The sequence below is a fragment of the Ictidomys tridecemlineatus genome, chromosome 11 (assembly GCF_052094955.1).
Source record: "Ictidomys tridecemlineatus isolate mIctTri1 chromosome 11, mIctTri1.hap1, whole genome shotgun sequence".
NCBI lineage: Eukaryota > Metazoa > Chordata > Mammalia > Rodentia > Sciuridae > Ictidomys > Ictidomys tridecemlineatus.
Window position 1 is genome coordinate 119,192,088 of NC_135487.1, and position 18,788 is coordinate 119,210,875.

Here is an 18,788-nt window from a genome sequence, read left to right on the forward strand (position 1 = left end):
TACCTCTTCCTTCCTTTCTGTGTCTTCCCAACAAATCCCTCACCGGTTCGACAAAAAGCAGGCTTGTTCCACAATCATCCTTAAAAGTCACCCTTATCCATTCACATTAACACCTCGTGTTTGTGCTGGAGAAATTCAGCGCTATTACATGGACGCATATTGCTTTAGGTCGACCCCCACTGTTCATCACCCTGGTGTAACTCTCTGTCTTTAGCAGGCAGCTGTACTTCTACTCCTAGACCAAGTTCTAGTTCTTGAGGTTCTCCATGCCTGCTTCCCTATCCATAAAATGGGAAGAATGAGAGTATCTACCCTGTAATATTATTGTGACAATCAAATACATCAGTACACAAATGCACACCAGCACAAACATCTGACCAACTGTATGCACTTAATAATTGCCTGATATTACTGAACTGTACGTCCTATCTACCGGGGCAGGAGGTCTCATCCACTAGTTTCCAAAGTGTTGCTCCTGGTTTCAAAAGGATTTGGTAAAGTGGCTAATGGAGAGAAAGTTATAAAGCTGACTCTCTGATTTGGGGCCTGGCTGAGCCTGGCTAATTTTAAACATGACAGTAAGTGAGAGGAAAAACGACATGCTTTTCTTCTAGTTCAGGTCTGATGAGTTCAACATAGTTATTTGCATTAAAGGACAATAATAGTACTGTTGTGTTTATTTTTTAAAATAAAGAGCAGATTTTTTTTTTTCCTTTTCCCAGTGTCTCATGAGAATGGTGTGAGGGCATGGGGATAGCATGCAGAACGAGCAAAAGTTCTTTTTGACCCAAAATGGATATGGGACTCATTAGAAATTTAAAAATAGAAATGGGGCAGAGATAAAGGTACGTTTCATTTTAGACATGGTAGATTGAAGAGGAAATGAAGCATTTTAATAGAAAAATAATCTATGGAGATTAGGAATATGGAAAGTCAAGTATAGTGAATGAAATGAGGGTAAGAAAACAAGGAAATCTTCAGTGGTCTAAAGCTGACCTTTAAAATCTAGTAAACAAAGCAGGGTATGCAGCAACCCCTGTAATCCCAGCGAGGCAGCAGGATCACAAGTTTGAGGCCCATCTCAGCAACCTAGCAAGGCCCAAAAGAGCAACTTAGTGAGACTCTGTCTCAAAATAATAAATAGTAGTTCAGTGACAAAATGCCCATGAGTTCAATATCAGGAAAAACAAACTCCCAACAACAACAACAACAAAAACCCGTAAATGAATAACTCCTCTTGGAACAGAACAGAAAGCCCAGTCTTCCCGCTTGGTCGTGGGATGTTTGTAAACTTGCAATGCTTTTGAGATTGCCCTTTTGAATTTTTTTCAGAATCAAGACAATGGGGACTGTTTGCTGGACTGTTGCTAGGAGGCATGGTGGGCGTCATCATGACTATTGAAGTGGTAATCCTCCTGTGGAGAAGAAGAGGTAGGTGTCTGGACAGTAGAGAGATTCTTACTAGACTCTTAGGTAAGCAGAGGACCTCTCCCCACAAGCCTAGACTTGCTCTCACCACTGCAGCGTTCTATGTGGAGCCACTTTTGAAAAACACTAAATAAACATCTCCTGGGACCTTGCTCAATTCCATGGAATTCAACGTGTCTTGATCCTCCATACCAACCTCTGGGAATAATAGAGAAAAGAGCCAGAGGTGTGTAATGTGGGAAACATTATGCAGTTTCGACTCAGTGGAGATATGCCCAGCAATGCTGAAGGGGTCCAGAAGAGAGGCTTGACAGTATTCATTAGAGAGGAGAATTCAGAGAATTCTTGGATCTCCTACAAAGTTTTTCCCAGGATAAACCAGGTGCAGTGGCTCACCCCTGTAATCCCAGTGACTTGGGAGGCTGAAGCAGGAAGATTGCCAGTCTGGGGAAATTACCCAAAAAATAAAATAAAATAAAATAATTAAATTATTAAATTTTTTAAAAAAAAAACTATAAAAGACTGGAGATGTAGCTCAGTGGTAGAGTGTCTTTGAGTTCAATCCCTAGTATCAAAAAAAAAAAAAATAATAATTCCCAGGAGACTGAAACCAATAAGGCTCAATTATTTTTCTGTACTTAAGTGTTAACAGGTATTCTCTCCTGGCCACTCCTGCAAATTATCTTATGACTCAATATCTCAGAGCAGTGTGCTTCCCTAGGCCACACTGTCACCGACCCACACTGGAACCAGAATATCCTGCCCTGAGACCAGGACAAATGTCCTGCCTGGCCCTCCCGTGCTCATATCAGCAATGCAGCCAGTGATGGATCCCCTTCTCAAGCAGATCAATGTTATCCACATAACAATCTTCTTAGAAAAGCCCTTACCTCAGCAATCTGATGTTGGTTTTGCTTATATATATAAAAAAAAAAAATCTAGATCGCAGCACATCTGCCTACTTTTTCTCATTTCCTCCATCTAAGACTTGGCTGGGGAGGCAATGGGGGAGGAGGAGTGGGTGATTCAGAGAGAAATTCTGTTGAGAACCTAAGGTATGGGGGTGGGGCAACCACACGTGGCTTCTATTATAAGGAAACAATGAGATACTAGGGATGAGAAAACCCAGATGGACTCACCCATTAACCTAGTTAGCAAAGGCGCTGGGATTCAGACCCCTGCTTTCCTCAAACACATTCTACTCATCACCTGCTTGAGCTCCGAAGAAAACAGTGCTTCCCAGCCCACCACATCTCTGCCAACCAACACACCCATCCCCATCTCCAGTCACTATTTATTCCTTGTAAACACAAAGTCAGCTTCAAACTGGTGTCCAAACCTACATTTAGTTGACCCTCCACAAAACTGCAGCTTCTAATAGTATCATCTAATGGCACCTTCTAATGGTATCGTCTCCAGAATGCAGCCTAATTTTGAAGAGTCCTAATGGACTCTCTGGTAATTTCAGCTCCAGGAAAATACACTGGCTACCAACATAGGCTTCGGCTTTAGACAAACTTACATTCAAATGTGGACTTTGCTACTGATGAGCCGTGTAAACCAAGCAAATGACTCATTGCTTATCTGCAAAATGGGGTTGATGTTATGTACTTCATGGTATTGTGGTGTTGATTGTTAAGTCAATATGCAGGAAATACCAAACACAGTGGCTTCCAAGAGTGATACATACACACACACACACACACACACACACACACACACACACACACACAAATAAATCTCTTGATGTACACGAGTTAAAACATCAGTGTTTAAATTCCATTGCCATCTGAGGGCTGCATCAGAAGAATCTAAAAGTAGTACTTAGAGGGCTGGGGATGTAGCTCAGTGGTAGAGCACTTGCCTAGCAATGTATGAGGCCCTGGGTTCTATCCCCAGCAACACACACACACACACACACACACACACACACACACACACACACACACAAATAGTACTTATAGCAAGTTTAAAATACTTGAAATCATGGTAACATAGGATACTTTTCTGCTTCAGGTAGAGCTGAAAAGGACATTTTGTGCAACGTGTCACATAGCTAGTGGCTAGAATAAGATGCCCCAATTCTAAGATCAAGACCTCTTTCATTAGATCCTAAGACCTTGCTGGCTTTGAGCCCAAGTTGAACTGGCTCCTGAAAACCTGCTCTGGCACTGGGATGGGGGGGGGGGGGGGGACGAGAATCAGAGACTAAATTATATTGAGCCCGTGGTGGGTTTTTTGGTTTTTGTTTTTGTTTTTTTGAGTCAGCTGCTCTTTTTCCACTTGTTTGACCATTTAGGACTGAATTCTCCAATTCAAAATTTCATCCTGAGCTGACCTAAAAGTTTGGAAGTCTGTGAGGACTGGAACCTTCTCTACTCATATCCCCTAGGATACAGCGCTCAGGACAGTGCTAGGCAGCCTTACCTAACTTTGCAAACACACATGTATTTGAATCAAAAGGATATATTTCACAGATCTGCCTTGCATCCATCCCTCCACCACCTCCAACTGCTTCTGGTCACCCCTCAGCATCACCCTCTATTTCACTCTCTTGTTCTCTGACAACAGTGAAGTTGGAGCCATGCCATTCCCATACACACACAGGAAAATCATGCACTGACTTCTTTTGAATTCCTTGAAATTTCTCTGGGGCTGCCCACCATTTCTTTCCCCAAATTCACACCATCATGCAGCACATTCCACCACATTCACAACATACACACTGGGACTTCCCCTCTCAGATAAAAGTGGACTTCTCCTCTGAGCCAATCTCTCAGAAACACACTTAAGAGGATAAATTCATCAGTGTTAAAAATGTTTACCCGAAAGAGTATGATTTCCTCTGGGCCAAGCCCCTTTATTACCTCTGCCTGGATTTTATAATACTACCCTAAAAGTCCTCTGTGCTTCAGTCTGTGAGTTTCCCACCATTCTCAGTTCTGCTTGATATATGCAAACGATAAGCAACATTCAAATGAATAAGGACAGGCACAGTGGCACACGCCTATGACCCCAGTAACTCAGGGGGCTGAAGCTGGAGGATCACAGATTCAAAGCCAGCCTGGGAAACTTAGCAAGACTCAGTCTCAAAAGAAAATAATTAAAAGGTCTGAGATGTAGTTCAGTAGCACAACACACCAGGATACTGAAAACACTTTTAAGTAAAGAGGTTAAGTTATAGAGAAAACATGTATGACACCATTTGTGTAAAACGAACAAACTAAAACCTATATAAATATAGCGAATGTCCAGAACTACACTGTTCAATAGTCACATGTAGCTAGTAATATTTATTTATTATTTCTTTTGGAGACAGGGGCTCCCTATGTTGCCCAGACTGGTCTGGACCAAACTCAGGCTCCAACAATCAGCCTGCCACCTCACGAGTTAATTTAATTTGACTTAAATAAGATATAAAATAGAGTTTTCCAGTTGCATTAGCCACATTTCAAGTGCTCAGTTGCCACTTAGGGCTATTGCCTGTATTAGACTGTGCAATTCTGGAACATTTCCATCATCACAGAAAGTACTATATTTCACAGAGCTAGTCTAGAAGGGCAGACATCAAACTTTTAAAAGTGGTCACTTCTGGGAATGAAACTGGGTTGATTAGGGAGAGGGACTTTACTTTTTACATTATACAATTTCTTTGTAATTTAATGTTTTGTAATGAGAGTGGATTACTCATAATTTTAAAAGAAAACTTCCTAAATTGGTTAAAAAGTAACATTTAAAAGTGATTAATTTACAGAGAATCTAGGTCCTGAGCAAACTTTCCAGATAGAGGAGTAGAATGACTGTACAATTATATTTTCCAAACAGTCCCAGGTAGACCATCCTTCTATAGTATCACCCTTCACATCCACGCATACACCCTCCACATACACACATCCTCCAGAAATATGTCAGCAAGCTGTGAGTGAAGCAGCATCTACCAGCTGGAGGAAGCAAAAGAGGTATAAATAAACCTGCCCTGACTTCAAAGAACTTGGAATCCTACTAGAAGAGCAGATAGGCCCATAAATGATGGACATTATAATAACTGAATGGCACACCAATGAGAACTCTACTGAACACTTACTGGGCATTTACTGTGTGCTGGGCCCTGTTCTAAGAACTTTACAAGAATATTTCGTAATGACCACAATAGGCCCCATGAGGCAGGTATTTCAAATTTCATTTTTCAGGTAGGGAAAGAGGCCTAGAGAGATCAAGAAACGAACCCAGCATCCTATGACACATGTTCAGGGGCTTGGGATGCGGTACCTTGTTCTTATGGTAGCCTGGGGAAAGATGAGTTTCATTGGGAAGTAAAGACCAGACAGTTCTGAGCAGGGCTGGGGACTGGGGAAATAACCACTCTGGTTTCTTTTCCCCCAGGTAACAAAAACCAATACCAACCAGCCACGGAAGAAAAAAGCCTTACTATCTACGCCCAAGTCCAGAAAGCAGGTGTAAGTTCTCTACTTTCCTTGGGAGGGACCTGCCATATTTCCCACAGGATTCCTGGCCAGTCCACCTTTCGTGTCTGACATTCATGGCTCTGCGTGGGTTATACAGCAGAGGAGACTAGGGAATGATAGTTCAAGAACCAGAGCTCTCCTGGAGGTCACTAAACCAGTGTCACATGGGGCTGTTTATTATTTGAAATAGTGGGAAACACTGGGTGATCTTCTGGTCATCTACTTCTTCCTAAGAAAAAAATGAGCAAGCTGTGAACGTATGACATATGACTCCTTCCAACTCGGGCCTTCTAGGAGTGCAGAGTTCTCTGTTACCAAACTCTCCTTCTCTGGGGAAAAGGGTGCAGGTTTGAGAGGAGGAGAGGGGATGGTTTGGAAAGGCTATAGCGTGACCTGTTGAACTGACTCAAGCTTAGGAAGACAGCAAAAGGGATAGGGAAGGGGGGATCTCAAGGATTCTGGCTAAGAGGGTGGTTGAAGTGGAATATTGGAGATGGAAGAAAGCAAAACTGGCATTGTGATCACAGGACTAAGAAGAAAATGATGGGGAAATTGAGACACGATGGAATTGGGGGAGCAGATACCACTGGATATAAGAGGGAGGGAGGCTGCAAGGACTGTGGTCCAATGTGGAGCCATTGTCCTTTTTCAGACATGAAATCAACTCTAGGTGATTTATAAGCCAAAAGCAGGACTTTTGGGAGTGTGGTGGGGGGAAGCAAATTCTGGAGTAAAATATGTGAAGATAAAGACAACTTTGATTAGTACTTTGGAAAATTGCATCCGATGACAATAAATTCCTTTCTGAGGACCAGGAGACAGATTTCTTGGACAGGGCTCTTATTTCTGCTTTGTCCTAGTGATCTGGAGGCTTTATTACACTTGCTGAAAACAAATCTCCCTTTAAACATAAGCAAGACCCAAGAGTAACCGCCTTATCTCTTGCATTTGCACGTGTGGGTCACCAGGTCCATCCTCACTGTAGTGTTTTCCTAGCTACTACCTCCTGTGCGCTAGCTAGCATCCTTTTTGACTGCAGCCTGCCATGCATACCAAAAAAAGGGTACAACACGTAAATGTCAGCTTAGTGGAGTGCTCTTAAATGTCCTCTTGACAGCTGGGAAAATAGGTCACCCCCATCTTGGTTTTCTTCATGAGGTTTTGGCTATTCTTTTCCTTTTATACTTTTATGTGTATTTTAGAATCAGAGACAGTTTCTTAAGTACTACAAAAAAAAAAAAAATCCTACTAGGATTGCATCGAATCCACCCACCTATTTGACCAGAAATGGCATTTTTCTGCATTGGTCTATCATAAAACCACAACCTACATACCCAAAACAAGAAATAGAAAGAACATTGCCAGTACCTCCCTCTCTCTTGCCCCAAGATAACCACCATCCTGACTTCTAGAGATATGGTTCTTTTTTTTTTTTTAACTTTTACAAATAATCCTTGATGCTTTTTTCTTTCTTTCATTTGTTCTTTTTGTTTGTTTGTTTGTTTGCTGGATATTCCCTTTAAACTGAGATATAATGCACTCATTTTCTTTGCTGTATAGACTCTCAATGTCTAAATGTAGTAAAGTTTTTTATCCAGTTGATATTGATGAACAGTATTTGGCTTATCTAGAGTTGGAGATCATTATGAAAATTGCAACTATGGACATTCATACACTTGTGTTCTGGTGGATACGTGCTCATATTTTTGTCAAGCATACACCTAAAATCAGAATTTCTGAATGATGGGCTATGCATTCCTCAAAATGACTGGAAAGACCCAATTAATCTTCAAAGTAAGCATATCAATTTACTTATCTATAAATGGATTTCAGTTGCTGCACATGCTAAGAAAAATTAGAATCAATTTCAAATTTTAGACATACTGTTGGATGTGTCTTCTTTGGTCTCATTTTGCATTTCTTTGATTAGTAAAGAAGTTAAACAACTTTTTATGAAAACCTTTTTTCTTAAAGTGGCTATTAAATCTCTTGATCATTTACCTTTGTTTATTTTAGGCTTTTTAAATGAATTAATATAGCTTGATTTTAATATTTTGGATATGAGCTCTTTGGCAGCTATACTAGTAGCATCTGTGACTTGCTTTTAAAAATTCCTCAGAGCTATCTATTGATAAAGAGAAGTTCTTAATTTCAGCATAGAACAATTTAGTAATCTCTTCCTTAAGAGTTAACACTTTCTGTGTCCAGAGAAATCTCTCTTGATTCCCAGGTAATGAAAAGATTCTTCTATCATCTTCCAAAATCTGTATGGTTTCTCTTTCACATTTATATTTTTTATAAACCTGAAAATGACTTTTGTAGTTTGGTATAAAAGGGGTCAGGTTTTATTCTTTTTCCATGTGAATATCCTACTAAATGTTTACTGAAAAGATTGTCCTTGCCCCTCTGCTGGGTCATCTTTATCATAACTCAGGGTGATTCTACTTTATTTTTGGTACTGAGGATTCAACTCAGGGGCATTTGACCACTGAGCCACATCTCCAGCCCTATTTTGTATTTTATTTAGAGACAGGGTCTCACTGAGATGCTTAGTGCCTTGCTTTTGCTGAGGCTGGCTTTGAACTCTCAATCCTCCTGCCTCAGCCTCCCGCTGGGATTAGAGACATGAGCTGTCGCGTCCAGCTATGTGTAATTCTATTTTAAAGTGCCATATCCCATCCTATTGATGTATTTGTATATACTTCTACCAGTGCTCTACCATCTTCATTTTAGATGTATTATAAATTTTGACATCTGGTCAAAAGAATCTTCCCACTTGTTCTTTTTCTTGACCATTATTATATTTATTTCAAAAGCAGTTGTTAAACTCACCCTCTCCAGACCTTACTAGAATTTTAATTAGAATTGCATGGCGGGGAGGGGGTTTGTGGCTCAGCAGTGGAGCGCTCACCTAGCACAGGTGAGGCCCTGGGTTCGATCCTCAGCACCACACAAAAATAAATAAATAAAATAAAGATATTGTGCCCAACTACAACTAAAAAATAAATATTTTTAAAAAAGAATTGCATAGACCCACTTGAGGATGAACTACATCTTTATTGTAATGAGTCTTTTAATTCACAAAAATTGACAGTTCCTTCCTTTCTTTAATTTCCCTAAATGATGTTTTATAGTTTCCTGAGTAAGGGAACTTTACGTCCTTAATAATTTATTACTTGGAATTTGATATTTTGGGATATTTTCAACAATGCTCTCTTTTTTAAAAGGCTTAGTTTCTAGTAATTTATTATCGACATATGAAAATACAATCGTTCTTTTTACATTTACCTTATATCTCACATTGCTAAACCCATTTGTAAGTTCTAGAAATTTGTCTACAGATGTTTCAGTTTTCTCTGTAAAATACTGCATCATCTGTAAAATTAGTCTGAGTTGTTCATTTACAAATCAGAGAACTTCTCTTCCTTTCTCTTGCCTTATTTTACTTGCTGAGATGTGCCACACGGTGGTGAATGGAAATGGTAAGAGTGACATCCTTGTGTGGTTCCAAATTCAAAAAGAAAGTTGTGTTGGGTGCAGTGGTGCACACCTATAATCCTAGTGGCTTGGGAGGCTGAGGCAGGAGGATTGCAAGTTCAAAGCCAACCTCAGTAACTTAGCTTAGTCCCTAAGCAATTTAGCAAGACCCTGTCTCAAAACAAAAAAATAAAAAAGGCTGGGGATGCGGCTTAGTGGTTAAGTTCAACCCCTGGTACCGGGGGAAAAAAAAACTTTCAATATCTCTCAATTATGATTTCTGCTGAGGTTTTCGGTAGTGGTCCTTTGACCACATTAGGAAGAGTGTGAGGGGCTGGGGCTGGGGCTGTAGCTCAGTGGTAGATTGTCTGCCTTGCATGTGTCAGGCACTGGGTTCAATCCTCAGCACCACATAAAAAAAAATAATAAATTTTTTAAAAAATAGAAGAGTGTGAGCTGGGGGTAAAGGTCCAGTGATACAGAGCATCTGCCTAGCAAGTAGGAGGCCCTGGGCTCAGCCCAGCACTGAAAAACAAAATACAATAACAAACAAACAAAAAAGGACTATTCTAAACTTGTTTCACTAAGACACTTGACCACGAATTGATGTTGAATTTTACCAACACTCTCTGTGTCTGTTGAGATAATCTTACGGTTATTGCTGTTGATTTTCACTTGTCTGATGTGACAGCGTACTAATCTGCAAAAGTCAAACCCACTTTGATTTCCTGGAATAGAAGCAATTGAGTCTGGTTCTTTTAAAATATTGCTGGATATTATAGGTTAGTACTCTGTTAACTTTTTTTTTTTTTTCCTGCTTACGTTTCTGAGTGAAATGGGCCTGTAAGTCTCCTTTCTTGGAATGTATTTATGAAGTGTCTGGTATCAAGATAGTGCTAACCACACAAAATGAGTTGGGGTGTGTGTTAGTTTCCTGGGGGTGCCATACAAATCACCACAAACCTGATGGCTTAAGACAACAGAATATTCCCCAACAGCTCTGCAAGCCAGAAGTCTAAAATCAAGAGGACAAACTGGCTGAACCAAACGTGCGCTGAATGCTCTCTGGGAGAAACCTCTTTACCTCTGTTGGCATCTGGCAGCCCCAGGCAGTGTGTGGAGTCTGTTGGGTTGGGGCTTCATTGCTACAATTTCTACCCGCTTCTTCACATGACTCTTCCCTGTCTGTGCCTTTACCACCTTCAAAAGACACACATCAGTAGATTTAGGGCACATTCCAATCCAGTGTGACCTCCTTTTGAAGTTCTTACCTTAATTACATTTGCTAGGACTTCTATTCCAAACAGAGTCACATTCCAAGACTCTGGGTGAACATGACTTTTTTCTTTCATTTTTTTTTTTTTTGTAATTGTAGATGGACAGAATGGCTTTATTATATTTGTTTATTTTTATGTGGTGCTAAGGATTGAATTCAGTGCCTCACACAGGCTAGGCAAGCTCTCCATCCCTGAGCTACATTCCCAGCCTTGAACATATCTTTTCAGGGTCACAATTCAACTCACTACAGGGTATTTTTCATTTTAGTGATTCTCTGGAAATGTTTGGGTAGGACTAATCTTCTTTTTCTCCTTAAGTATTTAGTCGGATTTACTGGTGAAATGTCTGAGCCTGACATTTCTTTGGTGGAGGACTTTAAAAGTTATTCTCTTATTATTCCATTCTCTCCTCTATTACATTAGCAATTAAATAATATTTTTTTCTGTTATTTTAGTGGCTACATTAGAAATTACAAATGCATCCCTATTATTACTGAAGTTTAATATTTATTCCCTTTATATTATTTTAATTTCATATTTTTAAACATACAAAACATAATTTTTGAGATATAATCATTGTTGTTTTGTATGTTAATATGTACTTAGAATTACCCACATCCTTATGTTTCCTGTGTTTATATTTTCAATGTTTATTTTGCCATTATAAAGGATATAACATAGACAATTACTCAACATTAACATTTATTTCTGTTCTTATTTGTAATTGCTTTGCAATATCCTTACAAAAATACAATTGCATGGAAAATTATTTAGTCAGAGTTTACTATCTGCTGGGAACTCTCCTAGGACTTATCAGGGCAACTGTCTTAAGTAATTAATTCCAGGGGACACCTAAGAATATGTGGAAATAATGCTCCTGAGGTTGCTTGATTTGATGCCCCCCGGAGATGTGCAAATCAGTAACCCTAACGTAAGACATTGAGTTAAAAAAATGTTCTAGTATATTTAAAATAACTTCCTGTGCCTAGATAAAATTACCAAAGGGAAATCTAACAATAGTTCCAATAGGGCTGTGGGTGATTTTTCAAATACATCTTCCTTCTTTCTAAAACTTCCTAATTAAATGTTAAACACATAAGTTATTTACCTCCTCCTTTCTGCTGTTAATTATTACTAAACTCACAGACAGGAAGACAGGCAGGGATTACTTTTATGGATAAAAGTCACTAAATAAATTGTTTTTATTTTCTCTTCATTCATCTCAAAGCTTCCAGAAATTCTTCCTTCAATGCAAATTTGCTCTTAAATGTACTAAGAATTATATAGAAACTTGAGAGCCATCTATATGACCATCTACTTTCTGCTTGAATCATATTCCACAAACATTACTTCCAAAGTGTTAGCCAGCTCCATTGAAATTAAAGAGAGTCTGAATAAGCAGAGTCAGAGTCACCTGGAAACTTACCAGAAACGCAGAGTCTCAGGCCCCTAAGCCAGATCCTCTGAAATAGAACCAACCTTCTAACAAGATCCCAAGGTAATTCATAGGCACAGAGCAAGAGTGGGAAGCCCTGATCTAGCCCCTGCCCAAACACTTGCAGCAATAAGGAATGCACTGCCTTCCAAGGCTCACCATCCCACATCTGAGCATCTTTTACTTTTAGAAAATATTCTTTATACTGGACCAAAATATTTCCTCCAAACCCGAGGAACTCTACTGACAAACCTAATTCCTCCACATGGTGATCCATCAAATATGTGTAGGAAAGATCATGTCCCACTTGAATCTTCTTTCCTCCAGTTTCTTTACTCTTCCAGTTTGTTCCAATTTCTTTACTCTCCCCTTAGATGGCAAGATTCCAAGTTCTCTCCCATTCAACACATGCTATGGCTTCAAGTCTTGCTCTATATTCAAAGAAAGTTGGAGCAGCAGTGGACCATCACCAGGGTCCCCAAAATGAGCTGAGTAATGACTTCCCTACCAAAAGTTATGCCATTCCCATCTCACAGGGGTAGGATCTCAATTTATCCCTACACTGACTTGTCCTGGCATTGTGGATTTCTTTTATTGATTGATTTATCTGTTGCTACATTACAGCCGTACACGGTAGTGGGATTCATTGTCACCTATTTGCATAGGCCCATAACATAATTTGGCCAATTTCATTCCACTCAGGTATTACGGATTTTAATTCATTCAACATAATATCAGTGCAGTATAGTGGTGCATGCCTATAATCCTAGCAACTGGGGAGGCTGAAGGAAGAGGCTTGCAAGTTTGAGGCCAGTCTCAGGAACTTAGCAAGACCTGTCTCAATATAAAAACCAAAACGGGTGGGGATGTAGCTCTGTGGCAAAGTACCCCTGGGTTCAATCTTGACTACTGGAAAAAAAAAAATCAATACCAACAAAGGCCAACTGAAGTTTTTGTTATTAGTTTGTTGTCGTTGTTGTTGTTTTGGGGTGTGTGTGTGTGTGTGTGTGTGTGTGTGTGTGTGTGTGTGTGTGATGTTCCCAGCACTGTTTTGTGGAGAATGCAAATAAACATAGGCTACTTCTCAAGGAACTTACGATCTGTTTGGGGAAATGACATACAAATATATCAGTATCTTAAATATAGCATTCAGTTGCCGGAATGTGTGAATGAAACTTTTGAATACCTGAGGAACTTAAGTAAAGGATAGGTCATTATAAATTGAGGAAACCAAAGGAGAGTAGTGATAGAAAGAGAATGCTCTTTAAGTTAAAGACCTTGGTAGGCCTAATGTGGTGCAGGCCTGTTAATCTCAGCGACTTGGGAAGCTGGGGCAGGGGGATTGCAAGTTAGAGGCCAGCTTCAGCAACTTAGTGAGACTCCTTTTCAAAATAAAAATAAAAATGAAATGGGCTGAGGGTGTAACTCAGCACCCCTGGATTCAATTCTTAGTACCAAAAAAAAAAAAAAGACCTTGGTAGGACTCCTGGTTTTGATACTTCATGCATGTATTTATTAGGAAAGTACTTGATCTCCTTGCACTTTAGCTTCTTTGTCAATATTTGGCATAGAAAGTGGTTGTGAGGCAAATGAAAAGACATACGTTAGGCTGAGGAATAGGGGGGACAGCAGCGTGGGGTAGAACAAACTCTGCATGTGATGGCCTAATCCCTATTGAGAACTCATCCTCATTGGCTGCCCCATAAGAGCCACGCCAATTTCAGTTCACTATGGGGGAGACTTTAAAAGACCACGGGTAGTGCTAAGGGAATGAGGATACCTTGGGAGGTTGTGAGCTCCATTATGTCACTTGGGGACTTCAAGCAAAGCCTAGAGAACTGGGTTCCAGGGAAGTTGGGGAGAGAATGTCCACCTAGAAAGGAGGTTGGACCAAGTGACTCTAAGTTTTCAACTTGAACTACTGGAATGTGGGCTTCTCCGTGGGGGGAGTGGCATGGGAACGGACTCTGCACCCAGCTAACCTCTTTCTTGGCTTCTTCTGCAGACTCTTCAGAAGAAACCTGACCCCCTGCCAGCCGAGGACCCCTGCACCACCATTTATGTGGCTGCCACAGAGCCAGTCCAGGTAAGAGAAGGCATCTCTCGGTGCCTTTCCGCTGCAGAGAGGGAATAGGTAGAGAGGGGAAGGGGCGGGGAGCGGGTTTGGGTTTTGTTTTTCTGTGGTGTTGAAATGGAACAGATGGGTGAGTCCTGAACTTGGAAGGTAGCCCATGGCAAGCAGTCAGCCAAGGGAGAGCTGTGACCTCGGTTCTAGGGCTTGCATGAAACTCCTTGCTCCTCCTTGTGACATGAACTGTGACTTACTCCTTGCACTAGTGTTTCTCTGAGAGTCGTGTAAAGACCCCATCAGAGCTAGCACACTTGTTAAAAATAAAGATGCCTGGGGCCTTCCCACCTAGAACTCTGTTAAATCAGAACATCGATGGAGATGACCCAGGGACTCACACATTTAAAAATATCTTCTAGGTGATTGTTGTGCGTACTTAAGTTTAGGGGTTGGACTTTGGGTCCAACAGTTCTCAACTCCACCTGTAGAACAGAATCACCAGGGGAGCCTTGTAAAACTGCTCCTGCCTTCTGTTGAACTCTGATGTGGTAGCCCGTGAATAGGCACACGTTAATCAAGAATGAAATTTCATTTAAAAAAAACTATCTTCGTGGAAATGCTCATGCCTAGACACTGTCTGCCACATTTAATCAGAGTATTTAGGGCTGACGCTCTGCATAGGCTTTAATAAACCCCAACCCGAGACCCACCTGCTCCACCCGCTTGCAAGGTCGGCATGGATTGCGCTTAACGTCGGACAGGATTCTCTCCTTCACTAGATGAACAGAAAGAAATTCAGAGCTGAAATCTTGGCTCCAGTTGGGCTCGACTGAAATATTAGGGGAGACAGAATGACAGAGGCACAAAGACACAAATATTTCTACATTTCTCTCTCTTCTTCAAAGCTCTTCCTGCACATGCACCCAAACGTGCCCAGAGAGGTGCCCTGTTCCAAATAGATATTCCTCTTAAGATCTATTCTCAGTACACTGTCAAATCCAAGAGGGAAGTAAAAATATAAATTTGATTTAAAAGGCTTTGAAAAAAAAGAACGTAGTTTTTTTTAATGAAAAATAAAGTATGTTATATTTTATAGCAAAACCTCCTACATTGCCCCTTCCTTTCTCTTTCTTTCTGTGACTCTCCTTACCCTCTTGGGGGTTCTTTGCCCAGAATCCTCTTCTCCCCTCCACCCTTCTCTCTTGCTGATACCACTTCTCCTATCACACTTTAGGTCTTGCTAGCCTTTTAAAAAAAACTATATTTTTTATTTGTTTCTGGATATTTGTTTATTTATTTATTTATTTATGCTGAGAATTGAACCCAGTGCCTCACACATGCTAGGCAGGAGCTCTATCACTGAGCCACAACTGCTAGCCCTTTTTAAAGCTCACTAATCTAGAACTCTCCAAACTGTGCCCCATGCCTACAAATGGTGTTCCTAATAAAGGCAGAGAAGAGAGCAGACGGAAAGGCAGGGCACTGAGCGCCTGTCCTCCGTTGACTGGGGAAAGGTCCCCCAAGCTCTCTGATGACACGCTTATGCTTGGAAAGTGGGGCAGTGGTTTGGGGACCCAAGTGCGGCCTTCAGCAATGCCCTGTGGTAGACTCTGAGCAAACTGCTGTGCTCTGTGACTCCTCCTCCCTTTTCTTTGTTCTAAGCGATGTTTCCAATCACCCCATCCCTCCACTCACAGCCTCCTGCTTTGCCCACAGGAACCAAATCCCATCACAGTCTATGCCAGTGTGACCCTTCCAGAGAGCTGACACCACAGACCCAGGGAAGAGACTTTCCGAAGGAAAACAGGAGTACCAAAGACAAAAACACTGAACTTGGCCCCCGGCCCTGAGACACTGTGCACATCTGTACCATGTTCGCATCCACGGTGTGGTGGTGTTTCTTCACCCATGCCTGTGAGTCGGAGATGGAGGTGGGTCTTCCCAGGTGTTCAGCCTGCTCTGCAGCCAACGCAGACACAGAACTGAGAGCTACTGGATACAGTTTTCCAGCTTTAGTGGAGAACGTGAGTCCAGACTTCCAGACTTCTCACTCGTCCCTGGGATGGACACTAAAATTCAAAAACAGAAAGCCCGGACATCTAGTGCCTGTCCCAGCTGGCCGACCAACAGCCCCAAAGTCTTGTTTGTCCTTTGTCCTGGGAACGGATCCAGATCACCTTCCAACCGGATCAAGGCTCTGCACCTCAGTTTCTCTCTCTGAAGAGTGAATTCTCTTATACATAAAACACTCTAAGACTGCTCTATAAAAGAAGCTAAGAGATTTGATATTTTAGATGCAAAACCCAGGAGCTTAAAAAAAAAGTCAATAAACTGAAAGAAAGACTTTAAGGTCTTGGAGCTTTGAACAGTAGAGTGGAAACCTTCTAAGGTTTTTAAAAGTATAGTTTTGCACAAACAACATTCTGTTGTTGTTGTTGTTGTTGTTGTTGTTGTCGTAGTTGTTTTTAAGTGTTGAGTGTTCAGTGATTCTAATATAAAGTAACTTGAGATACTCAGAGGAACTTGTTTGTCCCAAGGAGATTTTTCACTTCCTAAAATAATTTTTTTGTTTGTTTATTGCTACTAGGGATGGAATCCAGGAGCAATTTAACAGAGCTAACTGAGCTACATTCCCACCCCTTATTTATGTTTTATTTTGAGATAGGGTCTTCCTACATTGCTTAGGACCTCACCAAGTTGCTGAGGCTAGCCTCAACCTTGCAATCCTCTTGCCTCAGCCTCTCAAGCTGCTGGGATCACAGGCATGCACCATCCTACCTGGCTCTACAATGATTTTTTTAATTGCTTTTATTTTTTAAATACATGCATGACAGCAGAATGCATCACAATTCTCATTACACATATGGAACACAATTTTTCATATCTCTGTATATAAAGTATGTTCACACCAACTCATGTCTTCATACATGTACTTTGGATAAGGATGTCCATCACATTCCACCACCATTGTCTAAAATGATTTTTAAATTCATGGATTCCTTAGTTTCTGTTTACTCCCTTGAGTGACAAGTTGGGAGCCTCAGCTAAGACTCTCTGCTGGTTCTGAACCCATTTACATCCCACGCCTCATATGAAATTGGAGGTCAGAGTTACAACAAGGCACTTCCTACTTCCTGAATACCTCTTTTCTTGCTAAATTTACCTTCAAGTGGAGAATTAAATTATTTTGACCCAACAGTTTCAAGTAACTGGATGATCAATCACTTTGATTCCTGGCTGCAAACGCAAAGAGCCTCTTTCAGTAAACTCCCGGTTTCTTCCTGTTCTCTCCTTTTAGACAGGCCATCTTTCAAAATAAGGGCTTCTTTTTCTTAAGGGTTCTTGTATGACCTTGGTGAATAATTTAAGAAATAAATAAATGAATTACCAATCATTGTTTCATTGTCTAACAAGGAGCACCAACTCCCCAGTGCAAAATTCTTTATGAAGTCTTTGTCTCTTACCTTCTCTGTTCAGCCAATTTACATTTGAGGTTCCGGTGCCCCTTTCCTGGTACCAACTTCTGTGATAGTTTCTTAGTTGTGATCAACACAAACTGACTTTGTCTGTTTTATGCAGAAAAGGAACCTATTGAAAAGATATCAGTTAGTTCCAATAACTGCTGGGAGACTCTGCAAAACTGTGCTTTGAAAGTGAGCAGGAAAAAGGGTCAGGACCATAGCCAAAATTATAAAGCCCCGGTCAGCTGTGGTGATGCACATCTGTAATCCCAACAACTCAGGAGGCTAAGGCAGGAGAGTCTCAAGTTCAAAGCCAGCCTGAGCAACCTAGAGACCCTGCCTCAAAGGAAAAAGGCTGGGATGTAGTTCAGTGGTAAAGCACCCCTGGGTTCAATCCCCCGTTCCAAACCAAGCCACACCAAATTAGTTCAGGGATGACCATCCAGAGCACCACAGTTTCATGGCCCTGAGTCCCCAGCACTAGACATTGGACTCTCAGGACTTAGAAACTCAATATTGTTGTTACTGGTCACCAAAATGAATGCTCCATAGTCCCTTCTTCATCTTTTTATTTCTAGCTTCTAATTCAAAGTTTGAGAATTGAGAGTGGCTAATCCTAGACTTACACAGATTCCTGTCTCCAGGGGAGGCCAAGAATTGGATAGTTGGCACCTTCCACTTTTGTAGTGGTTGATGAGCTCTGCCTTTTAGGAGTTAGGGAATTCCCAAGTAGAAGAAGTAACAATCAGATGCTGATCAGGAAAAAAAAAAAAAAATTCACTGCATTATCCTTACCTAACTTTAGGCTCAGCCGAGCACAGTGGTGCACACCTGTAACCCCACCTACTCAGGAGGCTGAGGCAGGAAGATTGCAAGTTGGAGGCTAGCAGCAACAATTTAGCAAGGGCCTCGAAACTTTAGTGAAACCCTCAGCAACTTGGTTGGGACCCTGTATCGAAATTTTAAAAGAAGGGCTGGGAATATAGCTCACCAGCACCCGATACAGCCAAAATAAAACAAACTCTAAAAACCTCTAAACTTCTAAAACTTGGAAGCTCCGCTCCCAACAACTGGGTTTCTCCTGGGACTGACTTCTACTTGGTGGGAGGGCAGAAACAAAGTGAGAGGAGAGGCAATTTCCCACTTTTCTGAATCCTTAGGCTCCAGACTTCCTGG

General features: G+C 41.1%; 1 protein-coding gene across 1 annotated transcript in view; it reads left to right on the forward strand.

The window, feature by feature from the left end:
- Positions 1-17,526, forward strand: part of Slamf1 (signaling lymphocytic activation molecule family member 1) — a 37,922-nt gene extending 20,396 nt beyond the window's left edge. Inside the window, exons 4-7 of the mRNA XM_005339361.4 lie at positions 1,333-1,431; positions 5,812-5,885; positions 14,089-14,169; positions 15,868-17,526. Coding sequence (XP_005339418.2) covers positions 1,333-1,431; positions 5,812-5,885; positions 14,089-14,169; positions 15,868-15,918 — 305 coding nt within the window. The 3' untranslated portion in view covers positions 15,919-17,526. The remainder of the gene's footprint in view (positions 1-1,332; positions 1,432-5,811; positions 5,886-14,088; positions 14,170-15,867) is intronic.
- The last annotated feature ends 1,262 nt before the right edge of the window (positions 17,527-18,788 follow it).